Source organism: Rhinopithecus roxellana, chromosome 16, assembly GCF_007565055.1.
Source record: "Rhinopithecus roxellana isolate Shanxi Qingling chromosome 16, ASM756505v1, whole genome shotgun sequence".
Classification (NCBI taxonomy): Eukaryota; Metazoa; Chordata; class Mammalia; order Primates; family Cercopithecidae; genus Rhinopithecus; species Rhinopithecus roxellana.
Window position 1 is genome coordinate 27,141,765 of NC_044564.1, and position 27,450 is coordinate 27,169,214.

The 27,450-nt window shown below is 37.4% G+C and overlaps 1 protein-coding gene across 1 annotated transcript in view; it reads left to right on the forward strand.

Annotated features, from left to right (window-relative positions):
- LOC115893883 (tubulin beta chain) overlaps positions 1 to 27,125 on the forward strand; it is a 115,590-nt gene extending 88,465 nt beyond the window's left edge. The window contains 2 exon segments of the mRNA XM_030919176.1: positions 26,653 to 27,073; positions 27,076 to 27,125. Coding sequence (XP_030775036.1) covers positions 26,653 to 27,073; positions 27,076 to 27,125 — 471 coding nt within the window.
- Positions 27,126 to 27,450: the final 325 nt, after the last annotated feature.

The following is a 27,450-nucleotide window of genomic DNA, read 5'->3' on the forward strand; positions in this document are numbered from 1 at the left end:
ATTCCCTTTCCTAGCCAAGGGAAGCCATGACAGATGGTGCCCAGAAAACCAGGACACTCCCACCCTAATACTGCTCTTTTCCAATCGTCTTAGCAAACAGCACTCCTGGAGATTATATCCCATGCCTGGCTTGGAGGGTCCCACGCCCACAGAGTCTCACTCACTGCTAGCAGAGCAGTCTGAGACTGAACTGCAAGGCAGCAGCGAGGCTGGGAGAGGGGTGCCCACCATTGCTGAGGCTTTAGTAGGTAAACAAAGCGGCCAGGAAGCTCCAACTGGGTGGAGTCCTCCACAGCTCCAGGAGGCCTGCCTGCCTCTGTAGACTCCACCTCTGGGGGCAAAGCATAGCTGAACAAAAGGCAGCAGAAATTTCTACAGACTTAAATGTCCCTGTCTGACAGCTTTGAAGAGACTAATGGTTCTCCCAGCATGGAGTTTGAGATCTGAAAATGGACAAACTGCCTCCTCATGGGGGTCCCTGATCCCCGAGTAGCCTAACTGGGAGACACCTCCCAGTAGGGGCCGACTGACACCTCATACAGCCAGGTGCCCCTCTGACACGAAGCTTCCAGAGGAAGGACCAGACGGCAACATTTGTCATTCTGCAATATTTGCTGTTCTGCAGCCTCTGCTGGTGATATCCAGGAAAACAGGGTCTGGAGTGGACCTCCAGCAAACTCCAACAAACCTGCAGCTGGTCCTGACTGTGAGAAGGAAAACTAACAAACAGGACATCCACACCAAAACCCCATCTGTACACCACCATCATCAAAAACCAAAGGTAAATAAAACCACAAAGATGGGGAGAAACCAGAGCAGAAAAGCTGAAAATTCTAAATATCAGAGTGCCTCTTCTCCTCCAAAAGAGTACAGCTCCTCGCCAGCATGAAACCAAGCTGGATGGACAATGACTTTGATGAGTTGAGAGAAGAAGTCTTCAGACAATCAGTAATAACAAACTTCTCTGAGCTAAAGTAGGATGTTCAAACCCATTGCAAAGAAGCTAAAAACCTTGAAAAAAGGTTAGATGAATGACTAACTAGAACAAACAGCATAGAGAAGACCTTAAATGACCTGATGGAGCTGAAAACCATGGCACGAGAACTACGTGATGCATGCGCAAGCTTCAGTAGCCGATTAGATCAACTGGAAGAAAAGGTATCAGTGATTGAAGATCAAATGAGTGAAATGAAGTGAGAAGAGAAGTTTAGAGAAAAAAGTGTAAAAAGAAATGAACAAAGCCTCCAAGAAAAATGGGACTATGTGAAAAGACCAAATCTATGTCTGATTGGTGTAACTGAAAGTGACAGGGAGAATGGAACCAAGTTGGAAAACACTCTTCAGGATATTATCCAGGAGAACTTCCCCAACCTAGCAAGGCAGGCCAACATTCAAATTCAGGATACTCCTCAAGAAGAGTAACTCTAAGACACATAATTGTCAGATTCATCAAGGTTGAAATGAAGGAAAAAATGTTAAGGGCAGCCAGAGAGAAAGGTCGGATTACCCACAAAGGAAAGCCCATCAGACTAACAGTGGATCTCTCAGCAGAAACTCTACAAGCCAGAAGAGAGTAGGGGCCAATATTCAACATTCCTAAAGAAAAGAATTTTCAACGCAGAATTTCATATCCAGCCAAACTAAGCTTCATAAGTGAAGGAGAAATAAAAATCCTTTACAGACAGACAAATGCTGGGAGATTTTGTCACCACCAGGCCTGCCTTACAAGAGCTCTGAAATAAGCATTAAACACGGAAAGGAGCAACCAGTACCAGCCATGGTAAAAGCATGCCAAATTGTAAAGACCATTGATGCCAGGAAGAAACTGCATCATCTAATGAGCAAAATAACCAGCTAACATCATAATGACAGGATCAAATTCACACATAACAACATTAACCTTAAATGTAAATGAGCTAAATGCTCCAATTGAAAGAAACAGACTGGCAAATTAGATAAAGAGTCAAGACCCATCAGTGTGCTGTATTCAGGAGACCCATCTCACGTGCAGAGACACATATAGGCTCAAAATAAAAGGATGGAGGAAGATCTACCAAGCAAATGGAAAACAAAAAAAAGCAGGGGTAGCAATCCTAGTCTCTGATAAAACAGACTTTAAACTGACAATGATCAAAAGAGACAAAGAAGGCCATTACATAATGGTAAAGGGATCAATTCAACAAGAAGAGCTAACTATCCTAAATATATATGCACCAAAACAGGAGCACCCAGATTCATAAAGCAAGTCCTTAGAGACGTACAAAGAGACTTAGACTCCCACACGATAATAATGGGAGACTTTAACACCCCACTGTCAACATTAGACAGATCAACAAGACAGAAAGCTAACAAGGATATCCAGGAATTGTACTCAGTTCTGCACCAAGGGGACCTAATAGACATCTGCAGAACTCCACCCCAAATCAAAAGAATATACATTCTTCTTAGCACCACACCACACTTACTCCAAAATTGACCACATAGTTGGAAGTAAAGCACTTCTCAGCAAATGTAAAAGAACAGAAATTATAACAAACTTTCTCTCAGACCACAGTGCAATCAAACTAGAACTCAGGAATAAGAAGCTCACTCAAAACTGCTCAACTACATGGAAACTGAACAACCTGCTCCTGGATGACTACTGGGTACATAACGAAATGAAGGCATAAATAAACAGCAAAGACACAACATACCAGAATCTCTGGGATACATTTAAAGCAGTGTGTAGAGAGAAATTTACAGCACTAAATACCCACAAGAGAAAGCAGGAAAGATCTAAAATTGGCACCCTAATATCACAATTAAAAGAAATAGAGAAGCAAGAGCAAACACATTCAAAAGCTAGCAGAAGGCAAGAAATAACTAAGATCAGAGCAGAACTGAAGGAGATAGAGACACAAAAAAATCCTTCAAAAAATCAATGAATCCAGGAGCTGGTTTTTTGAAAGACCGATAAAATTGATAGACAGCTAACAAGACTAATAAAGAAGAAAAGAGAGAAGAATCAAATCGACACAATAAAAAATGATAAAGGGGATATCACCACCAATCCCACAGAAATACAAACTACCATCAGAGAATACCATAAACACCCCTACACAAAAAAAAAAAAAAACTAGAAAGTCTAGAAGAAATGGATAAATTCCTGCACACATACACCCTCCCAAGACTAAACCAGGAAGAAGCTGAATCCCTGAATAGAACATTAACAGGCTCTGAAATCGAGGAAATAATGAATAGCCTAACAACCAAAAAAGAGTCCAGTACCAGACAGATTCACAGCCGAGTTCTACCAGAGATACAAAGAGGAGCTGGTACCATTCCTTCTGAAACTATTCTAATCAATAGAAAAAGAGGGAATCCTCCCTTACTCATTTTATGAGGCCAGCATCATCCTGATACCAAAGCCTGGCAGAGACACAGCAAAAAAAGATAATTTTAGACCAATATCCCTGATGAACATCGATGCAAAAATCCTCAATAAAATACTGGAAAACCAAATCCAGCAGCACATCAAAAAGGTCATCCACCACAATCAAGTTGGCTTCATCCCTGGAATGCAAGACTGATTCAACGTATTCAAATAAATAAATGTAATCCATCATATAAACAGAACCAAAGATAAAACCACACGATTATCTCAATAGTTGCAGAAAAGGCCTTTGAAAAAATTCAGCAGCACTTCATGCTAAAAACTCTCAATAAATTAGTTATTGATGGGACATATGTCAAAATAATAAGAGCTATTTATGACAAACCCACAGCCAATATCATACTGAATGGGCAAAAACTGGAAGCCTTCCCTTTGAAAACTGGCACAAGACAGGGATGCCCTCTCTCACCACTGCTATTCAACATAGTGTTGGAAGTTCTGGCCAGGGCAATCAAGCATGAGAAAGAAATAAAGGGTATTCAATTAGGAAGACAGGAAGTCAAATTGTCCCTGTTTGCAGTTGACATGATTATATATTTAGAAAACCCCATCATCTCTGCCCAGAAACTCCTTAAGCTGATAAGCAGCATCAGCAAAGTCTCGGGATACAAAATCAATGTGAAAAAATCACAAGCATTCTTATACACCAATAACAGACAAACAGAGAGCCAAATCATGAGTGAACTCCCATTCAGAATTGCTTCAAAGAGAATAAAATACCTAGGAATCCAACTTACAAGGGATGTGAAGGACCTCTTTAAAGAGAACTACAAACCACTGCTCAACGAAATAAAAGAGGACACAAACAAATGGAAGAACATTCCATGTTCATGGATAGGAAGAATCAATATCATGAAAATGGCCATACTGCCCAAGGTCATTTATAGATTCAATGCCATCCCCATCAAGCTACCAATGAGTTTCTTCACAGAATTGGAAAAAACTACTTTAAAGTTCATATGGAACCAAAAAAAAAAAAGAGCACGCATTGCCAAGACTATCCTAAGCAAAAAGAACAAACCTGGAGGTATCATGCTACCTGACTTTAAACTATACTACAAGGGTACAGTAAACAAAACAGCATGATACTGGTACCAAAACAGATATATAGACTAATGGAACAGAACAGAGGCCTCAGAAATAGCACCACACATCTACAGCCATCTGATCTTTGACAAACCTGACAAAAACAAGAAATAGGGAAAGGATTCCCTATTTGATAAATGGTGCTAGGAAAACTAGCTAGCCATATGTAGAAGGCTAAAACTAGATCCCTTCCTTACATCTTATACAAAAATTAATTCAAGATGGTTTAAAGACTTAAATGTTAGACCTAGAACCATAAAAACCCTGAAAGAAAACCTAGGAAATACCATTCAGGACATAGGCATGGGCAAGGACTTCATGATTAAAACACCAAAAAACAATGGCAGCAGAAGCCAAAATTGACAAATGGGATCTAATTAAACTAAAGAGCTTCTGCACAGCAAAAGAAACTACCATCAGAGTGAACAGGCAACCTACAGAATGGGAGAAAATTATTACAGTCTACCCATCTGACAAAGGGCTAATATCCAGAATCTACAGAGAACTTAAACAAATTTACAAGAAAAAATTAACCCCATCAAAAAGTGGGTAAAGGATATGAACAGTCACTTCTCAAAAGAAGACATTTATGCAGCCAACAGGCACATGAAAAAATGCTCATCATCACTGGCCATCGGAGAAATGCAAATCAAAACCACAATGAGATACCATCTAACACCAGTCAGAACGGTGACCTTTAAAAAGTCAGGAAACAACAGGTGCTGGAGAGGATGTGGAGAAATAGGAACACTTTTACACTGTTGATGGGATTGTAAACTAGTTCAACCATTGTGGAAGACAGTGTGGCGATTCTTCAAGGATCTAGAACTCAAAATACCGTTTGACCCAGCCATCCCTTTACTGGGTATATACCCAAAGGATTATAAATCATGCTGCTCTAAAGACACATGTACATGTATGTTTATTGCAGCACTATTCACAATAGCAAAGACTTGGAACAAACCCAAATGTCCATCAATGATAGACTGGATTAAGAAAATGTGGCACGTATATACCATGGAATACTGTGCAGCCATAAAAAGGATGAGTTCATGTCCTTTGTTGGGATATGGATGAATCTGGAAAACATCATTCTGAGCAAACTATCACAAGGATGGAAAACCAAACACCGCATGTTCTGACTCATAAGTGGGAACTGAACTATGAGAACACTTGGACACAGGGTGGGGAACATCATACACTGGGGCCTGTGGTGTGGTGGGGGTAGGGGGGAGGGATAGCATTAGGAGATACACCTAATGTAAATGACGAGTTAGTGGGTGCAGCACACCAACATGGCACATGTATACATATGTAACAAACCTGCACATTGTGCCCATGTACCCTAGAAGTTAAAGTATAATAAAGAGAGAAAAAAAAGAAAATTAGAAATTCAGCAAAGAGAAATCGTGAATAAGAACCAATAAAAAATCCTGAACTGAAAATTGAATGAATAAAATTAAAAATGCAATAACAACTTCAATAGCAGACTTGATCAAATGAAAGAATCTGAAAATGTGAATACAAGTTTTTTAGAATTATTCAGTCAGAGGAAGAAAAAAAGAACAAAAAGAGTGAAGAAAGACTATGGGACTTATGGGACACAAGCAAACCAATAGATAAATTATGAAAATATATGGAAATTAACCACACTCTTGACAGCCAATGGGTCAAAGATGAAATCAAAAGGGAATTAAAAATAGTTTGAAGCAAACAATATGGAAACATAATATACCAAAACTTATAGGATGCAACAAAAGCAAGGGAAGCTTGTAGTTATAAACATCCATATTAAGAAAAATAAAAGATTGCAAATAAATAACCTAACTTTATAGTTCAAGAAACTAGATAAAGGAAAACTGTGCCTAAATTTAACAGAAAGAAGGAAATACCAACAATCAGAGCATAAATGAAACAGATGAAGGAACACCACAGAGCAAAAGAGCCAAATAGAATCCTCCAGTGATTGCACCCTCTGTTGGAACACCAAGAACTAAAAATCAAGTGAGTGGTCACAATACCTGATTTTAGCATCCTATCAAGAGAAGAGGCATTAAGTTAGGTAGAAGAGACAGTCTTGAATTGCCAACATCAACACTCCCTCATCCGCTGGCAACAGCCACATGGCATGGAGAGAGAATCTATGTGCTTGAGAGAGGGACAGCATAGTGACTGTGGGGCTTTGCATTGGAACTAGATGTTGCCTGTCACAGTGGAAAGCTGTACTGGGCAGAATTCAGCTGGGGCCCACTGAGGTAGCATTAAACTAACCCTAGCCAGAGGGGAAATGTCCCTCCCAGCAGTCAGAACCTGAGTTCTGGCTAGCTGCACTACCATGGGCTAAAGCAATCTGAGGTCCTAAATACACTTGAAAGGCAATGTAGGCCACAAAGACTAAAATTCCTGGGCAAATCCCAGTACTTTGCTGTGCTCAGAGCCAGCAGGCTTGGCATGTATGAGACCTAGTGAGATACCAGCTAAGGTGGACAGGAGAATGCTTGTGCCATCCCTCCTCCAACCCCAAGCAGTGCAGTTCACAGCGCTGGGAGAGACTTCTTTTTCCTACTGGAGGAGAGGGAAGAATAAAGAAGACTTTCTCTTGCAATGTGGATACCAACTCAGCCATAGTAGAACAGGATACCAGTCAGAGTCCTAAGTCCCACATTCAAGGATCTAGCTCCTAGATGACATTTCTAGATACATGCTAAGCCAGAAGTGAACCCATCTTCTTGAAAGGAAGGACCCAGTTCTGACAGGATTTATCACCACTGACTAAAAAGTCCTTTGGCCTTGAATAAACACCAGCAGTAGCCAGACAATTTTTGCCATGGACTTTGGGTGAGACAATGCTGTGCTGGCTTCAGCATGACCCAGCACATTCCCAGCTGTAGTGGCCATAGTGAGAGACTCCTTATCCTTGAGGAAAGCAGAGGAAAGATTGAGAGGAACTTTGTTTTACAGCTTGGGTGCCAGGTCAGCTGCAGTAGGATAGAGCACCAAGTAGATTCCTGACTCCAGACCCTGCCTCCCAGACCAGGAGAAGAACTCATCATCCTAAAGGGAAGGAAACAAGTCTGGCTGGATTTACCACCTGCTGAGCAAAGAGCCCTTAGGCCTTGAATGCACATCAGCAGTAGCCAGGCAGTGAGACCCAGTACTATACTGGCTTCAGGTCTGACGCAGCCCAGTCTCAGTAGTTGTGACCACAAGGGTGCTTGTGTTACCTGTCCTCCAGCTCCAAACATCTCAGCATGGAGACAGAGCCTTTGTTTGTTTGAGAAAAAGTAATAGAAGAGAATAAGAGTCTCTGCCTGGTGATCCAAGGAACTCTCCCAGATGTTATCTAAGACCACCACGGTAGTAGTACCTTTACAAGTTGGCAGAAGTTATAGTGTTACTGGGCTTGGGGTGCCCTGTAATGCAGATATGGCTGCAGTGACCAAAGTTTTAGATCACAATACTCACTTCTCTTTGAATACTTGGAAAACTTTCCTAAGGATGAGTAGCAACAAGCATAGACTATGAATGCTACAATAAATACCTGATTCCTTAATGCTCAGACATTGATGAACATCCATAAGCATCAAGGCCATTCAGGAGAACAGGACCTCACCAAACAAACTAAATAAGTCACCAGTGAATAATCCTGCAATGATAGAGATATGAGACCTTCCACACCAATAATTCAAAATAACCATTTTGAGAAAGCTCAACAAAATTCATGATAATGAAAATAAGGAATTTCAGATCCTATCAGACAAATTTAACAAAGAAATTGGAATGATTTCAAAAAATCAAGCAGAAATTCTGGAGCTGAAAAATGAATGTGACGTACTGAAGAATTCATCAGAGTCTCTCCAAAGCAGAATTGATTAAGAAGAAAGAATTAGTGAGCTTGAAGACAGGCTATTTGAAAACACAGTCAGAAGAGATGCAAGAAAAAAGATTACAAAAGAATAAACATGCCTACAAGAACCAGAAAAATAGCCTCAAAAGAGAAAATCTAAGGGTTGTTGCCTTAAAGAGGAAGTAGAGAGACATTGGGATAGAAAGGTCATTCAAAAGGATAATAACAGATAATTTCCCAAACCTAGAGAAATATGTCAATATTCAAGTACAAGAAAGTTAGGGAACACCAAGCAGATTTAATCCAAATACTAGTACCTCAAGATATTTAATAATCAACTCCCAAAGGTCAAGGATAAAGAAAAGATCCTAAAATCAACAACAGAAAAGAAACAAATAGCATAGAAAGGAACTTCAGTACATTTGCCAGCAGTCTTCTGATGCTGAGAGAGCAGCATGACATATTTAAAGTGCTGAAGAGAGAAAAATCTTTTATTCTAGAATAGTATATCCAGCAAAAATACCCTTGAAACATGAAGGAGAAATAAAGTCTTCCCAGACAAACCAAAGCTGAGGGATTTTGCCAACAACAGACCTGTCCTATAAAAATGCTAAAGAGAGTTCTTTAATCTGAAAGAAAAAAGATGTTAATATTCAATAAGATATCATCTGAAGATACAAAACGTACGGGTACTAGTAAGAACATAAACACAGAATATTATAACACTGTAATTGTATGTAAACTACTCACATCTTGAGTAGAAAGATTCAAAGATGAACCTAACAAAAATAATAACTACCACGCCTTTTCAAGACAGGAAGTATAATAAGATGTAAATACAAACAACAAATAATTTAAAAGTGGTGAGGATGGAGTTAAAGTGTAGAGTTCTTAGTTTTCTCTTGTTTGTTAGTTTGCTTTTGCAGTCAGTGCTGTCATCAGTTGAAAATAATAGGTTATAATATTTTATTTGCAAACCTCATGATAGCCTCAAATAAAAAATCTACAACAGATACACAAAAAATAAAAAGCAAATAATTATGGTGGCTCATGCCTGTAAACCTGGCACTTTCAGAGGCCGAGGCGGGCGGATCACAAGGTCAGGAGATCGAGACCATCCTGGCTAACACGGTGAAACCCCGACTCTACTAAAAACACAAAAAAATTTAGCCGAGCTTGGTGGTGGACACCTGTAGTCCCAGCTACTTGGGAGCCTGAGGCAGGAGAATGGCGTGAACCCAGGAGGCGGAGCTTGCAGTGAGCCGAGATTGCGCCACTGCACTCCACACTGGGCGACAGAGCAAGACACCATCTCAAAAAAAAAAAAAAAAAAAAAGCAAGTAATTAAAACATGCCATCAGAAAAAATCATCTTCACAGGAAGGAAGGAAAGAAGGAAAAGAAGACCACAAAACAACCAGAAAGCAAATATAATGGCAGTAGTAAATTTTTACTTATCAACAATAATATTGAATGTAATTGGACTTGTCTTTCCTTTTCTTTTCTTATTTTTTTTCTGAGACGGAGTCTCACTCTGTTGCCAAGATTGGAGTGCAGTGGCGTGATCTCAGCTTACTACACCCTCGGCCTCCTGGGCTGAAGCGCTTCTCCTGCCTCAGCCTCCTCAGTAGCTGGGATTACAGGTGCCTGCCACCATGTCTGGTTAATTTTTGTATTTTTAGTAGCGACAGGATTTCACCGAGTTGGCCAGGCTGGTCTTGAACTCTTGACCTCAAGTGATTCACCTGCTTCAGCCTCCCAAAGTGCTCGGATTACAGGGGTAAGCCACCAGGCACAGCCTGACTTGTCTTCCCAATCAAAAGATATAGTGTAGCTGATTAGAAGTTGAGACCAGAAAAACAATAGAAAGGATTAATAAAATTGAGTTGTTTTTTGAAAAGTTAAACAAAATTGACAACCCATTAATAGGCTTAGAATAAAGGAGTGAAGACTGAAGTAAATAAAATAAAAAATAAGAGACCTTGCAATTGATAACCCAGAAATATGAAAGATTATAAGGAACTACAATAAAAAAGTATATGTTGACAAATTGGATATCTTTTAAGAAATGTAAAACTTTCTGGAAACTTCCAACCTACAATGCAATCATAAATAAACAGAAAATATGAAGAGACAGTAACAGTAATAAACAGAAATAAACAGAAAATATGAAGAGACAGTAACAGTAAAGGAGATGAAATCAGTAATCAAAAAATTTTCCGACAAATAAAAGTCCAGAACCAGATTACTTCACAGATGAATTTGTACCAAATATTAAACAAAATAATTACCACCAATCCTTCTGCTCTGTTCAGCTAAATCTGTGCAGGAGTTACCCCAGAAGTGGTGGAGGGAAAGTCCCCACAAAGAACTGTCTCCAACCATCCCATGATAGGGCTTGCTGGGATTGCCAAAAAAAAAAAAAAAAAAAAAATCACTAAATGCCAGAAGGATCAGCCCAAAGTATTTATTAAGGGAACTTATGTACAAAGGGGGCTACAGCATGTCCTTTTGATGGACAATGAGATAGAGAATGCTCTCTCTTAATTAAGTTTGTCTTCAACAAAGAAGTCCAATTATGAAGTTTATTTGAGGGTTTATGGAATGTGGCTGGGGAGGCAGGGCTAACTTCTAGGTGTTTAACAACATGGTTGATTTTTCAGTGTTTAAAGCAAAAAGTTAAACAAGATTATCAGTGCCTTGGAATTTTCAAGGCCCCAGCTTTGATTCAATCCACAGGGAAAATATGCAGCTGGCTTAAGGCACTCTGTATTTCTCACATAGTATAGTGAAAAATGTGTAGGAACTAGGGGATCCTATACTTTCTCAAAATTAAAAGCAAGAGGAGGAGTCATTTCCAAACAATCTTATGAGGCCAGTGTTACTCTGATACCAAAGCCAGACAAGAATACTACGTGAAAACTATAAGCTGAACATAGATGTGAAAATTTGTAACAAAATACAAGCAAATCAAATACAACAGCACATTAAAATAATTATTCACCATAACCAAGTAGAATTTATCTCTGAGATGCAAGAATAGTCAACTTATACATATCAGTGAGTGTGATATACCACATTAACAGAATGAAAGACAAAAAGATCATATGATCATCTCAATCAATGGAGAAAACACATTTAATAAAATTCAACATCATTTTATAATAAAACTCTCCACAAATTCATTATGGAAGGAATTGTCCTCAACAAAATAAGGGTCATATATAACAAGCCCACAGGTAACATTATACTCAATGGTAAAAAACTGAAATCTTTTTATGTAAAATCAGGAACAAGACAACAATACCTGTTCTGACCATTTCTATTCAGCACAGTACTAGAAGTTCTAGCCACAACTTTTAGGCAAGAAAAAATGATAAGAGTTGCCCAAACAAGAGAGGAAAAAATAAAGTAGACTCTGCAGATGACATGATCCTGGGGTCTTTCTCTGTCACCCCGGCTGGAATGCAGTGGTGCAATCTTGGCTCATGGCAGCCTTGATCACCTGGGTTCAAGCAATCCTCCCATCTCAGCCTCCTGAGTAGGTGAGACTACAAGCATGCGCCACCATGTCTAGTTAATTTTTGTACTTTTTCGTAGAAACAGGGTCTTGCTATCATGACCAGGGTGGCTTCGAACTTCTGGCCTCAAGAGATCCTCCCACCTTGGCCTCCCAAAATGCTGGAAATATAGGCATGAGCCACTGCACCTGGCCATGACATGAGCTTTTATTAAGAAAATCATAAATACACCATGAAAAAATTGTTAGAACTAGTAAACAAATACAGTAAATTTGTAAGATACAAAATCAACATAAAAAATCAATTGTGCTTCTATATGCTAGGAATAATGTATCTGAAAAATAAATTAAGAAAATTACCTTTATAGTGGCATAAAAAACACTTAGAAATAGATTTAATTTAGGAAGTGAGAGATTTATAGACTGAAACTTGTAAAATATTGATGAAACAACTTGAAGAAGACACAAATAAATGAAACTATTTATGAACAGTGTTTATGAATTGAAAGAATTAATATTGCTAAAATGTCCACACTACCCAAAAGGATCTGCAGATTCAATGCAATTTCTATCAAAATTTCAATGATTTTTTATGTAAATAGGAAAAAATTCCTAACTTTATATGTTGCCACAAAAAATCCCAATAGCTAAAGCAATCTTTAGAAGATAAACAAAGCTGGGAGCATCACATTTTCTAATTTCAAAGTAAATTAAGATACAGTAATCAAAACAATGTAGTGCTAGCATAAAAGCAGACACATGGTGCAATGCAACAGAACAGAGAGTCCGGAAATAAACTTAAACTTATAAAGTGAAGTAACCTTTGAAGAGATGCTAACAATACACAATGGGGAAATCATAGTCTCTTCAATAAGTGATGTTGGGAAAACTGGATATCCACATGCAAAATAATAAAATTGGACCCTTCTCTTATACCATACACAAAAAATAAACTCAAAAAGAATTAAATATTTAAAAGTAAGACCTAAAATCATAAAACTCCTAGAAAAAAACATAGAGATCTTGGCATTAATCTTGTCAGTTGTATGAACATGTCTTCAAAAACAAAGGCAACAGAAGCAAAAATAAACAAATGGGACTACATCAAATTTACAAGTTTCTGCATAGCAAAGGAAATAATAAGATGAAAAGGCAACTTATGGAATGGAAGAAAATATTTGCAAACTGTATATTTGATGGGGGCTAGTATATAAAATATATAAGGAATTCATACAACTCAATAGCAACAAAATCAAGTAATCCAATTATATTAATAAAATGGGCAAAGGAAGCAAATAGTTATGTGCTTTTAAACACATACAAATGGCCAATAAGAATACACAAAGATGTTCAACTTCACTGATCATTGGAGAACTACAGATAAAAACAATAAGATATCAACTTACATATGGTAGAAAGCGGCTTATTTTAAAATCGTATACTAACAAGTGTTGGAGAGGAAATGGAGAAAAGGTAAGGTTTGCACACTGTTGGTAGAATTTTAAATTAGTCAAAGCTTTATGAAAGACAGCCTGGAGGTTCCTCACGAAACTGAAAATAAAAGTACTGTATAATCAAGGATTTTTACTTCTGGTTAGATATCCAAAGTACCAGCATCTCAAATAGATATTTCACTCCTGTGTTCATTGCAGCCTTATTTACAGTAGCCAAGATATGGAAATAGCCCAAGTGTCTGTCAATGGATGAATGAAGAAAATGAGACTCTCTCTCTCTATATATATATATATAATATATACATGTATATTATATACATAAATATATATATATAATATATATGTGTGAATGTTACTCACATATAAATATTATTCAGCCATAATAAAAACAAGGAATTCCTGCAGATGTGACAATGTGGATGAATCCATAGTACACTACACTAAGTGAAATAAGCCGAATGCAGAATAGAAATACTGTATAATCTCACTGATGTGGAATTAAAAAATAATATTTTATGTCCTTGAAATTTGCTCAGAATAGATCTTAAGTGTTCTCACCACACACACACACACACACACACACACACACACACACACACACAATAATTACATGAGGTGATGAATGTGATAATTGTGGTAATCATTTCACAATGTATACATATATCAAAACAACACACTTCACACCTTAAGAATATACAATGTTTACTCATCATTATATCTCAAAAAAATGGAAAGCACAATAAAATTAACAAAATCATTTAAAAATAGTTATTTTTAAGTCTCTAAAATATACAACTTATAAATATTAAGATTATCCTTAAAAATCACTAAGTTATAAAAAGGTAAACTCACTTGATAAATGGGTAAATAGCATTGTTATTTTAGAGAAACTAAAACTCAAATGGCTAAAATATATTAAAATATGCTTAACCTAGTTATGAACTTTAAAAATGATATAAAACAATAATGAGATTTGTCTTTACACATATCAGATATTCAAGAGTCATAAAATGAGACAATGTTAAATGGTGGTAAGAATTTAGAGTCAATACCCTTTATGCACCACTGTGGGGGAATGTAACATGGGGCAGATGTTTCATAATACTTATTGAAATGATATACTCATGTTCTTTCACCCAAGGATTTCAATCTTGGGTACATTGGTGTATCAGTCAGAATAAACCTGATTATGATGTAGACAATAACAAAAAAAAAATTATCTACAGTGATAGACACTATTGTGAAAGCTTAAAAACAAACTTCATTTTTCTTTAAAAAAATATCCAGCTTTTTTTCTTGCAAATTTTAGTTCCTTATAGATGCTGAATATTAGACTTTTGTCAGATGCATAGTTTGCAAACATCTTCTCTCATTCTGTAGGTTGTCTGTTAACTCTATTGATAGTTTATTTTGCTATGCAGAAGGTCTTAAGTTTAATTAGATTCCATTGGTGAATTTTTGCATTTGTCGTAATTGCTTTTGGTGTCTTTATCGTAAAATCTTTACCCATTCCTGTGTCCAGGATGGCATTGCCTAGGTTGTCTTCCAGGATTTTTATAGTTTTGGGTTCTGCATTTAAGTCTTTAATCCATCTTGAGTTGATTTTTGTATATGGTGTAAGGAAGGGGTCCAGTTTGAATCTTCTGTATATGGCTCGTCAGTTATCCCAGCACATTTTATTGAATATGAAGTCCTTTCCCCATCGCTTATTTTTGCCAGCTTTGTCAAATATCAGGTGGTTGTAGGTGTGTAACATTCTCTCTGGGCTCTCTATTCTGTCCCATTGGTCTACATGTCTGTTTTTGTACCAGTACCATGCTCTTCTGATTACGATAACCCAGTAGTATAGCTTGAAGTCAGGTAATGTGATGCCCCCAGCTTTGTTCTTTTTGCTTAGGATTTCTTTGGCTATTTAGGCTTTTTTTGGTTCCATATGAATTTTAAAATAGGTTTTTCTAGTTCTGTGAAGACTGTCATGGTAGTTTGGTAGGAAAAGCATTGAATGTATAAATTGCTTTGGGCAGTATGGCCAAATAATATTGATTATTTCTATCTATGAGTATGGGATGTTTTTCCATTTGTTTGTGTCATCTCTGATTCTTTCAGCAGTGTTTTGTCATTCTTTTTGTAGAGATCTTTTACCTACCTCAGTTAGCTGTATTCCCAGGAATTTTAATTTTTTTTGTGTGTGTGGCAATTATGAATGGAATTGTATTCCTGCTTTGGCTCTTGGCTTGGCTGTTGTTGCTGTATAGGAATGCTAATGATTTCTGTACCTTGATTTTGTATGCTGAAATTTTACTGAAGTTGTTTAACAGCTGAAGGAGCATTTGGGCTGAGATTATGAGGTTTTCTAGATATATAGTCATGTAGTCTGCCAACAAGGATAGTTTGACGTCTTCTCTTCCTGTTTGGATGACCTTTAATTCTTTCTTTTGCCTCATGGTTCTGTCCAGGACTTCCAATACTACATTGAATAGGAGTGGTGAAACAGGGCCTCTTTGTCTTGTGTCAGTTTTCAAGGGGAGTGCTTCTAACTTTTCCCCCATTAAGTGTAATGTTGGTTGTGGGTTTGTTATAGACAGCTCTTATTATTTTGAAGTATGTTCCTTCAATACCTAGTTTGTTGAGAGTTTTTAACATGAAGAAATGTTGAATTTTATTAAAAACCTTTCTTACATCTATTGAGATAATCATGTGCTTTTTGTCTTTAGCTCTGTTAATGTGATGAATCACATTTATTGATTTACATATGTTGAACTAATCCTGCATCTCAGGGATGAAGCAAAACCACAAAGTGATACCACCTCACACCCAGTCAGAATGGCTATTACTAAAAAGTCAAAAAAATAATTATAACAGATTCTGGTAAGATTTGGCAAAAACAGAACACTTATACACTGTTGCCAGGAGTTTAATACAACTACTGTGGAAAGCAGTATGGCAATTCCTGAAAGAGCTAAAAACAAAACTACCATTTGACCCAGCAATCCTATTACTGGGTATATACCCAGAGGGATATGAATCATTCTACCATAAAGACATATGCATATGAATGTTCATTGCAGCACTAGTCACAATAGCAAAGACATGTAATCAACCTTAATGCTCATCAATGATAGACTGGATAAAGAAAATGTATATATACATTATGGAATACTGGGCAACCATAAAAAAAAAATGAGATTGTATCTTTTGCGGGAACATGGATGGAGCTAGAGGTCATTATCCTTAGCAAACTGATGCAGGAACAGAAAACCAAATACTACATGCTCTCACTTGTAGTGGGATCTAAATTATGAGAACTTATGGGCACAAGGAGAGGAACAACAGACACTGGGGCCTCCTTGAGGGTGGATGGTGGGAGGAGGAAGAGGAGCAGGAAAAATAACTATTAGGTACTAGGCTTAGTATCTAGATAACGAAATAATCTGTACAACAAACTCCCAAGACACAAGTTTACCTATATAACAAACCAGCACATGCACCCTTGAATCTAAAACAAACATTACAAAATTTAAAAAATAAAATTAAACAGTTTTATTGAGATATGATTCATATACCATACAATTAATGAATTTAAAATATACAATTCAGCATTTGTTATACATTCAAGGAATTGTACAACCATCAGCACTGTCTAATTCTAGAACATTTTTATCACCCCTCAAAAGAAACCTATTAATAGTCACATCCATCTTTACTTCTTTCCAACCTTGGTCTATAAAGGAGCATCTCACTGTTGTTTTAACTTTCTATCTCAATTTGTTTGGGTTGAGTTTTAAGTGTTTTTTTTTTTTTTTTTTTTAAAGATTGTGGACAGAACTGCTTTATCAGATATTGATTTATTTACTGGCACGTGAATGTCATTTATTCCAGCACAACTTGTTGAAAAAAGCATATTTTCTTCACTAAATTTTTTTTTTGTGTCTTTGTTAAAGGTCAGTTGACTTCATTTGTATAAATCAATTTCTGGGCAGTATATTCTATTCTATTGACCTATGGAGATTTTTTTCTCATGAATACCGTGCTTTCTTGGTTACTTAAGTTGTATAAGCCTTAAAGTTCAGTGTATGGGTTCTTTAAATTTATTCTTGGTCAATATTGTGTTGGATATTCTAGGGCCTTTGTCTTTCTGTATAATTTTAGAACAAGTTTGTTAATACTTATAAAATGGCTTATTGAGATGTTGATTGAGAATGCAATGACTCTGTAGATCAAACTGAGATGCACTTACATCATAATAACATTGAGCTGTTCTGTTCATGAACACTGAACATTTCTCCATTTATTTATATATTCTTTAACTTGTTTAATTAGTTTATAGATATTTTGTTAGATTTATAAAGTTTTTCTGTGTATGCAGTGGTGGTGGTATTTCCAATTTCACTTGTCCATTCCTGGTATATAGGAAATCAATTGATTTCTATACATTACCCTTTTTCTGCAACCTTACTATATTCACTAATTAGAGCCAGGAGTGTTGTTGTTGCTGTTGTTTTTGTCAATTCTTGGGGGAATTTCTATGTAGACAATTACATTATTTCTAAACAAGAACAGTTTTATTTGTACATTCCTAATCTTCATATAATTTTTATCATTTCCTTAAGTATTGCACTGTTAGGAACTGCAGTATGATATTGAATAGGAGTGCTGAGAAAGAACATCCTTGATTCATTCCTCATTTTCGGAGAGAAGTGTCCAGCTTCTAAGCATAAAGCAGTAGTGGGTTTTGTTTTTGTTGTTGTTTGTTTGTTTTGTAGACATTGTTTTTCAAGTTGAAGAATCTTGCCTCTGTTATTAGTTTGCCAAAAAGTTTTTATCATGATTTTTCTACAATTGTCAATAAGATCAAGTTGATTTAGCTGTACAGGTAAACTACATCCTTACTAATTTTCTGCTTGATTTATCTAGCAATTACAAAAAATAAAAACAATGTTGAATTTTTAAATTATAATAGTGGATATGACTCTTACTCCTTACTTCTAACAGTTTTTGTCTTTTATATTTTGACTCTTACATATACTTGACTCTGCTGTTAGGTGCATACATGTTTAGAATTATTATGTCTTTTGGAGGAATTGACCAAATTTCCCAAATTTAAGTAATCCTCATCCTTAACTGTGATAATATTTTTTATTGTGCTTTTAAATCTGCTTTGTATAAAATTAATGTAACTACTCTTTCTTTGATTAGTGTTAGTCTCCATATTGTTCTCCATCCTTTTACTATGAGCCTGAGTCTTGATTTTTTCAGTTAGTTTCTTGTAGACAACATATAGTTGGATCTTGTTTTGAAATCTACACCAATAAGTTAATTAATTGGTGTAATTATATCATTCATATTAAAGCTGATTAGCGACATAGTTAAATTCATTTATAGTGTCGGTAAGAGTTTTTTATTTGTTGATGTTTTCTTTGCCCTCTCTTTTTTTATTGCCTTCTTGGTTTTTATTGAGAATTTTATATTATTCCATTTTTTCTGCTCTGTTAATATATGGATTATACTTCTTTAGAAAATAGTAGTTTTTCTAGAATTTGCAAATTAAACTTTCTCTAGTCTAAATCTATATTCAGATAACATCATACCACATCACATATAGTGTATTTTTTTTTTTTTTTTTTGAGATGGAGTCTCACTTTGTCACCCAGACTAGAGTGCAGTGGCGCAATCTTGGCTTACTGCAAACTCTACCTCCCAGGTTCAAGCGATTCTCTTGCCTCAGCCTCCTAAGTAGCTGGGATTACAGGTGTGTGCCACCAAATCTGGCTAATTTTTGTATTTTTAGTAGAGATGGGGTTATACTACGTTGGTCAGGCTGGTCTCGAACTTCTGACCTCAGGTGATCTGTCTGCCTTGGCATCCCAAAGTGCTGGGATTGTAGGCATAAGTAGGCATAAGCCACTGGGCCAGGCCTATAGTGTATTTTTTTTAACAGAGTATTTCAAATTCTTTCCACTTATACATCATGCCTTCGCTGTTATTTATTTCCCCTATCTATTTATATATTATACTTAATAAGTTATTACTATTATTAATTTAAATAAATAGTTATTGTTTTGGCCAATTAATAATAAAAATACAAGATTTTATTTTACCTTCATAAAACTTTTTACCAATATCCAAACTTTTTTAATGTAAATCCAAGTTTATGATCAATATGCTTTTTCTTTTTCCTGAAGAACTTCTTGTAATATATCTGGAAAATCAGGTTTACTGATGAAAAATTCCCTCAGATTTTGGCTGAAGAAATTTTGATTTCCTCTCTTAGCTTTTAAAGGATGATGTCACTCAGTGTAGAATTCTAGGTTGATGCTCTTTTTTTCTTTCAATATTTTAAATATATCACCACATTCTTTTTATTTGCATGTCTCCTGATGATAGGTGTAACTATTATTTCATTTATAAGCAAATTCCTCCAGTTCCTCAAATCTGACTTCTTTCAAGACTTTGTCTTTTGTTATCTACAGTTTGAATATGATATGCCTATGTATAGATGACGATGACAATGATGGTGATGATGATGACTGGTGTTTATCCTGCTTGATTAGAAAAAGAGATTTCTGAAATTCTGGTTTGCTGTCTCTCATTAGTTTAGAAAAATTCTCAGCCATTATTTCTTCAAGTTTCCCTTCTGCTTCTTTCTTTCTTCTCCTCTGATATTTCAATTATAACTATGTTACACTTTATGAAATTGTGACATAGTTCTTGAATATTTTATTCGGTTTGTTTGCTGTTGTTTTTCTCTCATTTTCTTTACTTCAGTTAGGTAAATTCCTACTGACACATTTTCAAACTTGCTGTTTTGCTCAGCCACACTCAGTATAATGATAAGTCCAATAAAGGCATTCTTTATTGCGTTGTAATGTTTTAGGTTTCTAGCATTTCCATTGGATTCTTTCTTAGAGTTTCTTTCTTTATGCTCACATTACTGTCCTAGTTCACTTTATGCTGCTATAACAGAATAATTAAGACCGAGAAATTTATAAGTTATAGAAATTTATTCTCTTACAGTTCTGGAGGCTGAAAAGTCCAAGTTCAAGGCACTGGCATCTGCTTCCAAGATAGCACCTTAAGTGTTCATTCCTCCAGAGGGAAGGAGCACTGTTCCTCATGTAGCAGAAAAACAGAAAAGAGAGAAACCATTTCACTAGCCACTGTTATAGTGCCATTAATCTATTCATGAGGGAGAGCCCTCATGTCCTAAATGCTTCTGCTTCCCAGAGAGTCACAGCTCTCAATACTGTTGCTCTGGGGATTTAATTTTCAGTGCATGAGTTTTGGGAGACACGTTCAAACCATATTCTGTCCATTCCCTTCTCCTCCAATCAAATTCATGTCTTTCTCACAAACAAATATACCCATTCCATCCTAATAGCTCCCAAAGTCTTAACTCATTCTAATATTAAATAAAAAGTCCATTTCCAAAGTCTCTTCTAAATCAGATATGGGTGAGACTCAAGGAACAATTTATTCTGAGATTTTTTTCTTCAGCTGTGAAACTGGGAAATCAAATTACATACTTCCAAAATTCAATGGTGGTACAGGAATAACATTGGCATTCCTGTTCTAAAAGGGAGAAATAGGAAAGAAAGAAGAAGTAACTGTTCCCAAATAAGTCTAAAACCTAATAGTGCAAACAACATTAAATCTTATTCCTGGATAGTAATATTCTTTGACCCTGTGTCCCAATTATTGAGCACACTGGAGTAGGTGCTGGGTCCACAAGGCAGTGGGTAGCTCTGATTACATGGCTTAGTTAGGCAGAGCTCATACAGATCTCATAGGCTGCAGTTGAGTCCCTGCAGCTTTCCCAGGCTGGTACTATGTGCTGGTAGCTCTGGGGTTTTTGGAACAGCCACATTTCCATGGCTTCTGTAGGCATTGTCTTAGTGAGGACTTTCTTTGGTGGCTCCAACCCCACAGTTCGACTGGGCATTACCCTGCTGGGGTCTCTCTGAACTATTCTTTAGAATCTGGGTGGAGTAGCCATTTCACACAGCTCTTGCACCCAATGTGTAGTTAGCACCATGTGGACATCGCCAAGACTCACTGCTTGTGTCCTCCAAAGTTGTAGCCCCAGCTGGGCGTACTTAAGCCATGGTTGGGGAAGCCAAAGAACACTTCAAAATGTGGGACGCTTAGACCCAGGGTGGTTTTGGGCAGCAAATACCTGAGATCTCACAGGCATCCTGATCCCATTCCTTGAGACCATTTTGCTCTGAGCGTCCTAGTACTCTGATGCTGTGATGGGAGGGACATTATTGATTATCTCCAAAATGACTTCAAGGTTATTCTCCCATTGTCTGGATGAATAGCACCTGGCTTCATTCTATTTATACTAATCTCCTTATCAAATGGTTGCTTGACCACATCCTCAGTTTTCTCTCTTAAACAAAATTTTGTATCTTTACATGGGTAGATTGAGTTTTCCAAATCTTTACACCCTGCATTCTTTCAATTATAAATTATATCTTTAAATTGCTCTCACATTTTACATTTTACTATAAGTAGTTAAGAGAAGCCACAAAGCACCCTGAATGCTTTCCTGCTTAGAGATTTCTTCTGCCAAATATCTTAGTTCATTGCTCTTAAGTTCTGCCTTCTATGAAGTCTTAGGCCATGGACACCTTTCAAACAAGGTTTTTTGCCATCTTATGGTAGAAATGGCTTTTCTTCCAGTTTCCATGAAGATATTCCTCATTTCCACCTGAGACCTCATCAGAACACCCTTTACTGTACATATTTCTACTGAGATACTGTTCACAACCACTTAGATAATCTTCTCTAAGACTTGGGCTCTTTCTACAATTTCTCTTTTTCTGAGTCCTCACCAGAAGTATGCTTAATGCCTCATTCATGGCAATACAGATTTTTTACGACATTCACTTCAAAACTCTTCCAGCCTCTACCGTTACCCATTTCAAAAGCTTCTTCCACATTTTTAGGTATTTATTAGAGCCACATGATACTCCTGTTACTAATTCTGACATAGCCTGTTTTGTGCTACTATAACAGAAACTGAGACTGGATAATTCATTAAAAAGGAGATTTTTTTTTTTTTTTTTTAATCTTATAGTTCTGGATACTGGAAAACCCAAGATCAAGGTGCAGGCATCTGGTGTTTGGTAAGAATCTAGTCTCCACTTTCAAGATTGTGCCTTGAATGCTGCCTCCTCCAGAGGGGAGAAACACTGTTCTTCACATGGTAGAAGAGCAGAAGACAGAGAACTCTCTCCTGACAGTCCTTTTAATAGTTACACTAATCCATTCATGAGGGAGAATCCCTTATAGCCTGCATGCCCACTTAAGGTCACACCTTTCATACTGTTGCATTAGAAATTACATTTCCAACATGAATTTTGAGAGACACATTTAAATGATAGAAATTACCCATCTGTTTTATCATGTTGTCTACTTTTTCTATTAGAACACTTAGCATGTTAAACGTAGTTATTTTAAATCCTGTTTTTTTTTTTTTTTTTTTAGACAGAGTCTCACTCTGGAGTACAATGGCACAGTCTTGGCTCACTGCAACTTCCCCCTCCCAGGTTTAAGTGATTATCCTGACTCAGCCTCCTGAGTAGCTGGAACTACAGGAGCGTGCCACCATGCCTGGCTAATTTTTTTTTATTTTTTAATAGAGACGGGGTTTCACCGTGTTAGCCAGGATGGTCTTGATCTCCTGACCTCGTGATCTGTCCGCCTTAGCCTCCCAAAGTGCTGGGTTTACAGGTGTGAGCCACCGCACCTAGCCATAATCCGTTTTTTAATATTTCAAACTGCTGTATCATATCTGAATCTTCTTCTGATACTTACTTTGTCTCTTCAGACTGTGTGGGGTTTCTTTTTTGTTTGTTTGTTTGTCTTGTTTTTAGAAGGTCTCTTATTTTTTTGTTGAAAGTTAGACATCATATGTTATGTAATAGTGACTGAGATAAATCTGGTTTAATGTTTGGTTTTATGCTACTCTTGCTATGAATTAAACTGTGTTTAATGCTTGGTGTAGCTTTATGTGACAGAAGCTTCAAATTCTTCTCTTATTTTTCTTTTGTCTCTCTTGTCGACTTTAGACTTCTCTAATGACTCCTCTTCAGAGAGAGTCTGTGTCCTGCTTCCCTATGAGTATTATCCAGTGCCATTTGATGGAGCCCTATTCATGTGTTATGAAGAACCATTTCACTTCCGCATTTCTTGCAATAGTCACTGGTGGATCTTTCTCTTTTCTTAACATGAGAACCTGGTGGGGTTCCTACAGGTAAAACATATGAATGTGTGAGGAATGTACTAAGTCTGAGGCCCTAGAAAATTTTCAGTTTTATACTGGTCTGCATTCTACCTTCAAAAATTCATTAAAATTACTGTTTAAAGGTTTCTAGTACCTTTTTCTTCAAATATGAATATTTTCTGTATTTACCTATATTTTCAAGTTAAGAGATTGGCTTGCCTGGCAACCTCAGTTCTCTAACGGGTCCAAGAACGTGTTGCTTTTCAGTGATTGTGTGTGCAGGTGTGTGTGTGTGTGTGTTGTAAGGATATGTGTGACAACTTGCAGTTTCATTCCATGTTAGAAATACAAAGAACCTAAATATTTTTCGTATCAAACACATATATCAAGTACATTAGAGTGGATGCCTGGAGCAGGGTGTGGTGTTGTGCATAAAGAATGGAAGTGGAGAGAAGGCATATAGAGGAATAAAACAAAAGCAAATAATCTAGTATAATAAAACTAGAGAGCAGTCTTGCATGAACCAATTCTATGAGAGTAGGCTACAAACTGAGGAAACTGATTAACTGTACATTTGCCCTCAATGACTCAGCTATACAGTGGATTAAATTAGTTACTAGGAATGGAATCCACAAATCTGTGCTTTTAAAAAATATGATCATCAGAATATTTTGAAATTACCCTATAGTTATGTGGTATTATGCTCCTTGTATCTGTTCTGTGTTCTTTGTGTCTTACTTTCCCACCCTCCACAGCTGAACTTCAAAATTCTCCCTCTGAGTTTCCACCGAAAGACTTTTTGAACCCCTGTATCTTTCCCCAGTAGCCACAGCCAGCTGCTGGCTGTGCTTCATTTCCTGCAGAAGCTCAGCCACTTGGGTACCTATCGGGAGCAGCTGCTAGGCAATCTGGAGGGGAAGGCAGCGATGCTTTGCTTGGGGGAGGGCTGCTTATGGAGGGAGAAAGCAGAGGCAATGGAGGCATTCCGAGGTCTTGGATTGAGGGTCTTCTGAGGAGTATCAGGGTGGAAAGAGGCATGATCAGAAGTCTCCCTCTCTGGTGCCTCCACCCCTTGGGGCTTCTAAGGTAAAAGCACTTGTGATCTTCCCAGGTCTAGGGGCCCCAGAGTCAGTGAGGGTCACTGATGAGAAAGTAGAAACACTAGGTCACTGGAATCACCCCTGTGAAAGCCGCCTGACTCAGAAGAGATGAGCCACTACCTGACAGCCTGGCCCATATTCGTACTCCTCAAATATATCCCTCTTCTCACACTGAGAATGACTCTTGGTTCCAGAGGTGAGATAAAAGCAAAGGAATTTAAAGCTGTCAAACAATCTGTGTGGAAGTGCAGTATGAGAAACAGTACAGTTGTTTTTAAAAAACGATGTCCTGGGAGTTGGAAGACCTGCCTTCTGGGCCTGAAACCTTGGCCAAACCTTGGCATAACCTTAGAAAAGGAAAGCCATCTCTCCTGGTCTTTGTTTCTGCATCCTGTTGAAATGGTGAAATGTTGTTGGCAGTGAAAGTTAAAGAAAAAGAGAGAAGCCCAGGTAATTAGTTGACACAGTATCGATCTGTGACATGATGTAACTCTGACGAAGTTAAGGTGACATTAGACTGCTTAAGGAGGGAGATGTCTGTTCTATTTTGTTCTACACTGATCAGATTGTCTGAAATACAAAGACTAATTCTTAATTATACTTTTAGAGGGTATATTCAGGGGAGAGAAACTGAGGCAGTAAATGAGAAAACTCAAAATCAGGAAAATATGCTATTAGGAGTAAAAAAGACCAGAGGAAAAAATTTGCTTCATTTTATTACAATAGCTAAGATATGGTTACAATGAGTGAATACTTGTTTTGTGCTAAGTAATGTCTTAGAAACTTTGAGTGTACCGTGTCATTTAATTCTCACACTGTATCTGAAGGAATCAATGTGTGTGCCTCTGTGTGTATGTATGTGTGTGTGCATATGTGTGTTACCCTGTAGTAAAACTGATGAAACTGAGGTTTAATGAATGACATTAATATTTCTGACATCACACAGAGAGTGAGGATGCCTGGATTCAAGTCTATGTGATTCTGGCAAAAGACCTAGCCCCTAACTCATAACAACCACAAAAGAAGGCAAGAGTTTTTAAGTCTTTAAAGAGTGTCACAGGTGCTCTGTCTGTCTCTAGTAGCAGAACCAGGACTTACATCTGGAAGTAAGTCCTGTATGACTTATGTATGAAGTCATACAAGACTTAAGTATGAAGATGAAATTCACCTCAATTATGTACTTCTTAACAAATGAAGCTGCAAGACAACTGGATGAGTATCTCACTAGAGTGAGTGATTGGAGGCATTGAAACAGAGGCGAGGCAAATATTCCTCTGGGATATCTTTATGGCCATCCGTGCATGACAGAAGGTGGACTAGATGAACTCCAAGGTCATTTTGAACCCTAAGGGGTACGGCTCTTTGATAATCAAGTTCTAGCATGTTGTAACGGCCAGTGCTCCTAAGAGTTCATGACACATGCAGTATTTATGTGGATGATTAAGACGGGCTGCTATCAACATTCCTCAGAGAAACATAATAAACAAAACAAACCTTAGAATTTATTCCTCATAACAACATCTTAGAAAGCCTATTTCTAAATCATTTTACAAAGGGGGCATCTGAGATGCATAGCAGTTATCTTGTTTTCTCGAGTTCACAAGGCTAATAGGTCGCAGAAGAGGAACTGGAACTCAGGCCCGTCTTTCTCTCAATGCTTCTTCTTCACCATTCTGTTATACCACTTCCCTCTACATGGTAAAATTTCTCTTATTAATAAGAAATCTGAGCCTTAGATTTAAAAAAAATTTTCTATAGACTCAGTAATTTCCTAGTTGCCCTGTGCTCTCACTGTACCTGAACAGCATCATTTAATACTCTCAACAGTTCTCTTAAGTGGGTATTATTACTCTTGTTTTACAAATACAAAAATGAGAAGCAAAGAAACTGAGTACGTCATTTCTCTTGGTCACACGCAATAATTGGCAGGACCAAAATACCTTTGCAAAACCTGGATATCTTCACAACGAACTCACTTGACTCAGCTCAACAAGCAGATGTTTGATGCCAAGAATATGTCGGCTGCCTGCGATCCCTGCAATGGCTGCTACCTAATGGCAGCTGCCATTGTTAGTGGCTGCATGTCCATGAGGGAGGTGGATGAGCAAATGTGTCACATCCAAAACAAGTACAGCAGCTACTTTGCTCATTGGATCCCCCACAATGTGAAAAGAGCTGCCTGTGACATCCCACCTCTTGAGCTAAAAATGTCTGTTACTTTCACCAGTAACAACACGGCCATCCAGGAGCTGTTCAGGTGTATCTTGGAGTAGTTCACGGCCAAGTTCAGGTGCAAAGCCTTGCTGCACTGGTACTCAGGCAAGGGCATGCTTGACATGGAGTTCACTGAGGCCGAGAGCAACATGAAGGACCTGGTGTCTGAGTATTAACAGTACTAAGACACCACACAGAGGAGAAGAGAGAGTTTGAGGAGTGGGCTGAGGAGAAGGTAGCTTAGACCCTTCTGTTACTGAGTGAAGGGTGAAAGTAGCATGTATTTTTTAATCACTCACAGTGTTTTATATAATAGCCACACCTCACTGTGTGTGCATTTGCTGTGTGTTCACCTCTATTAAAACCTTTTCATAAAATAAAAAAAACTCTCAGAGAAACATAATAAAATAACATAAATTAAACAATAAAAATACATAAAATAAATAAATGTGGACTGGCCAAGTCCACAGTTAAAAAGCTAAATGATTTGCTTAGCACCTTGGGAAATCACAACCAAGAATCTATTGTTTTAAAAACCTTAGTTAATTCTGTTTTTCACACACCAGCAA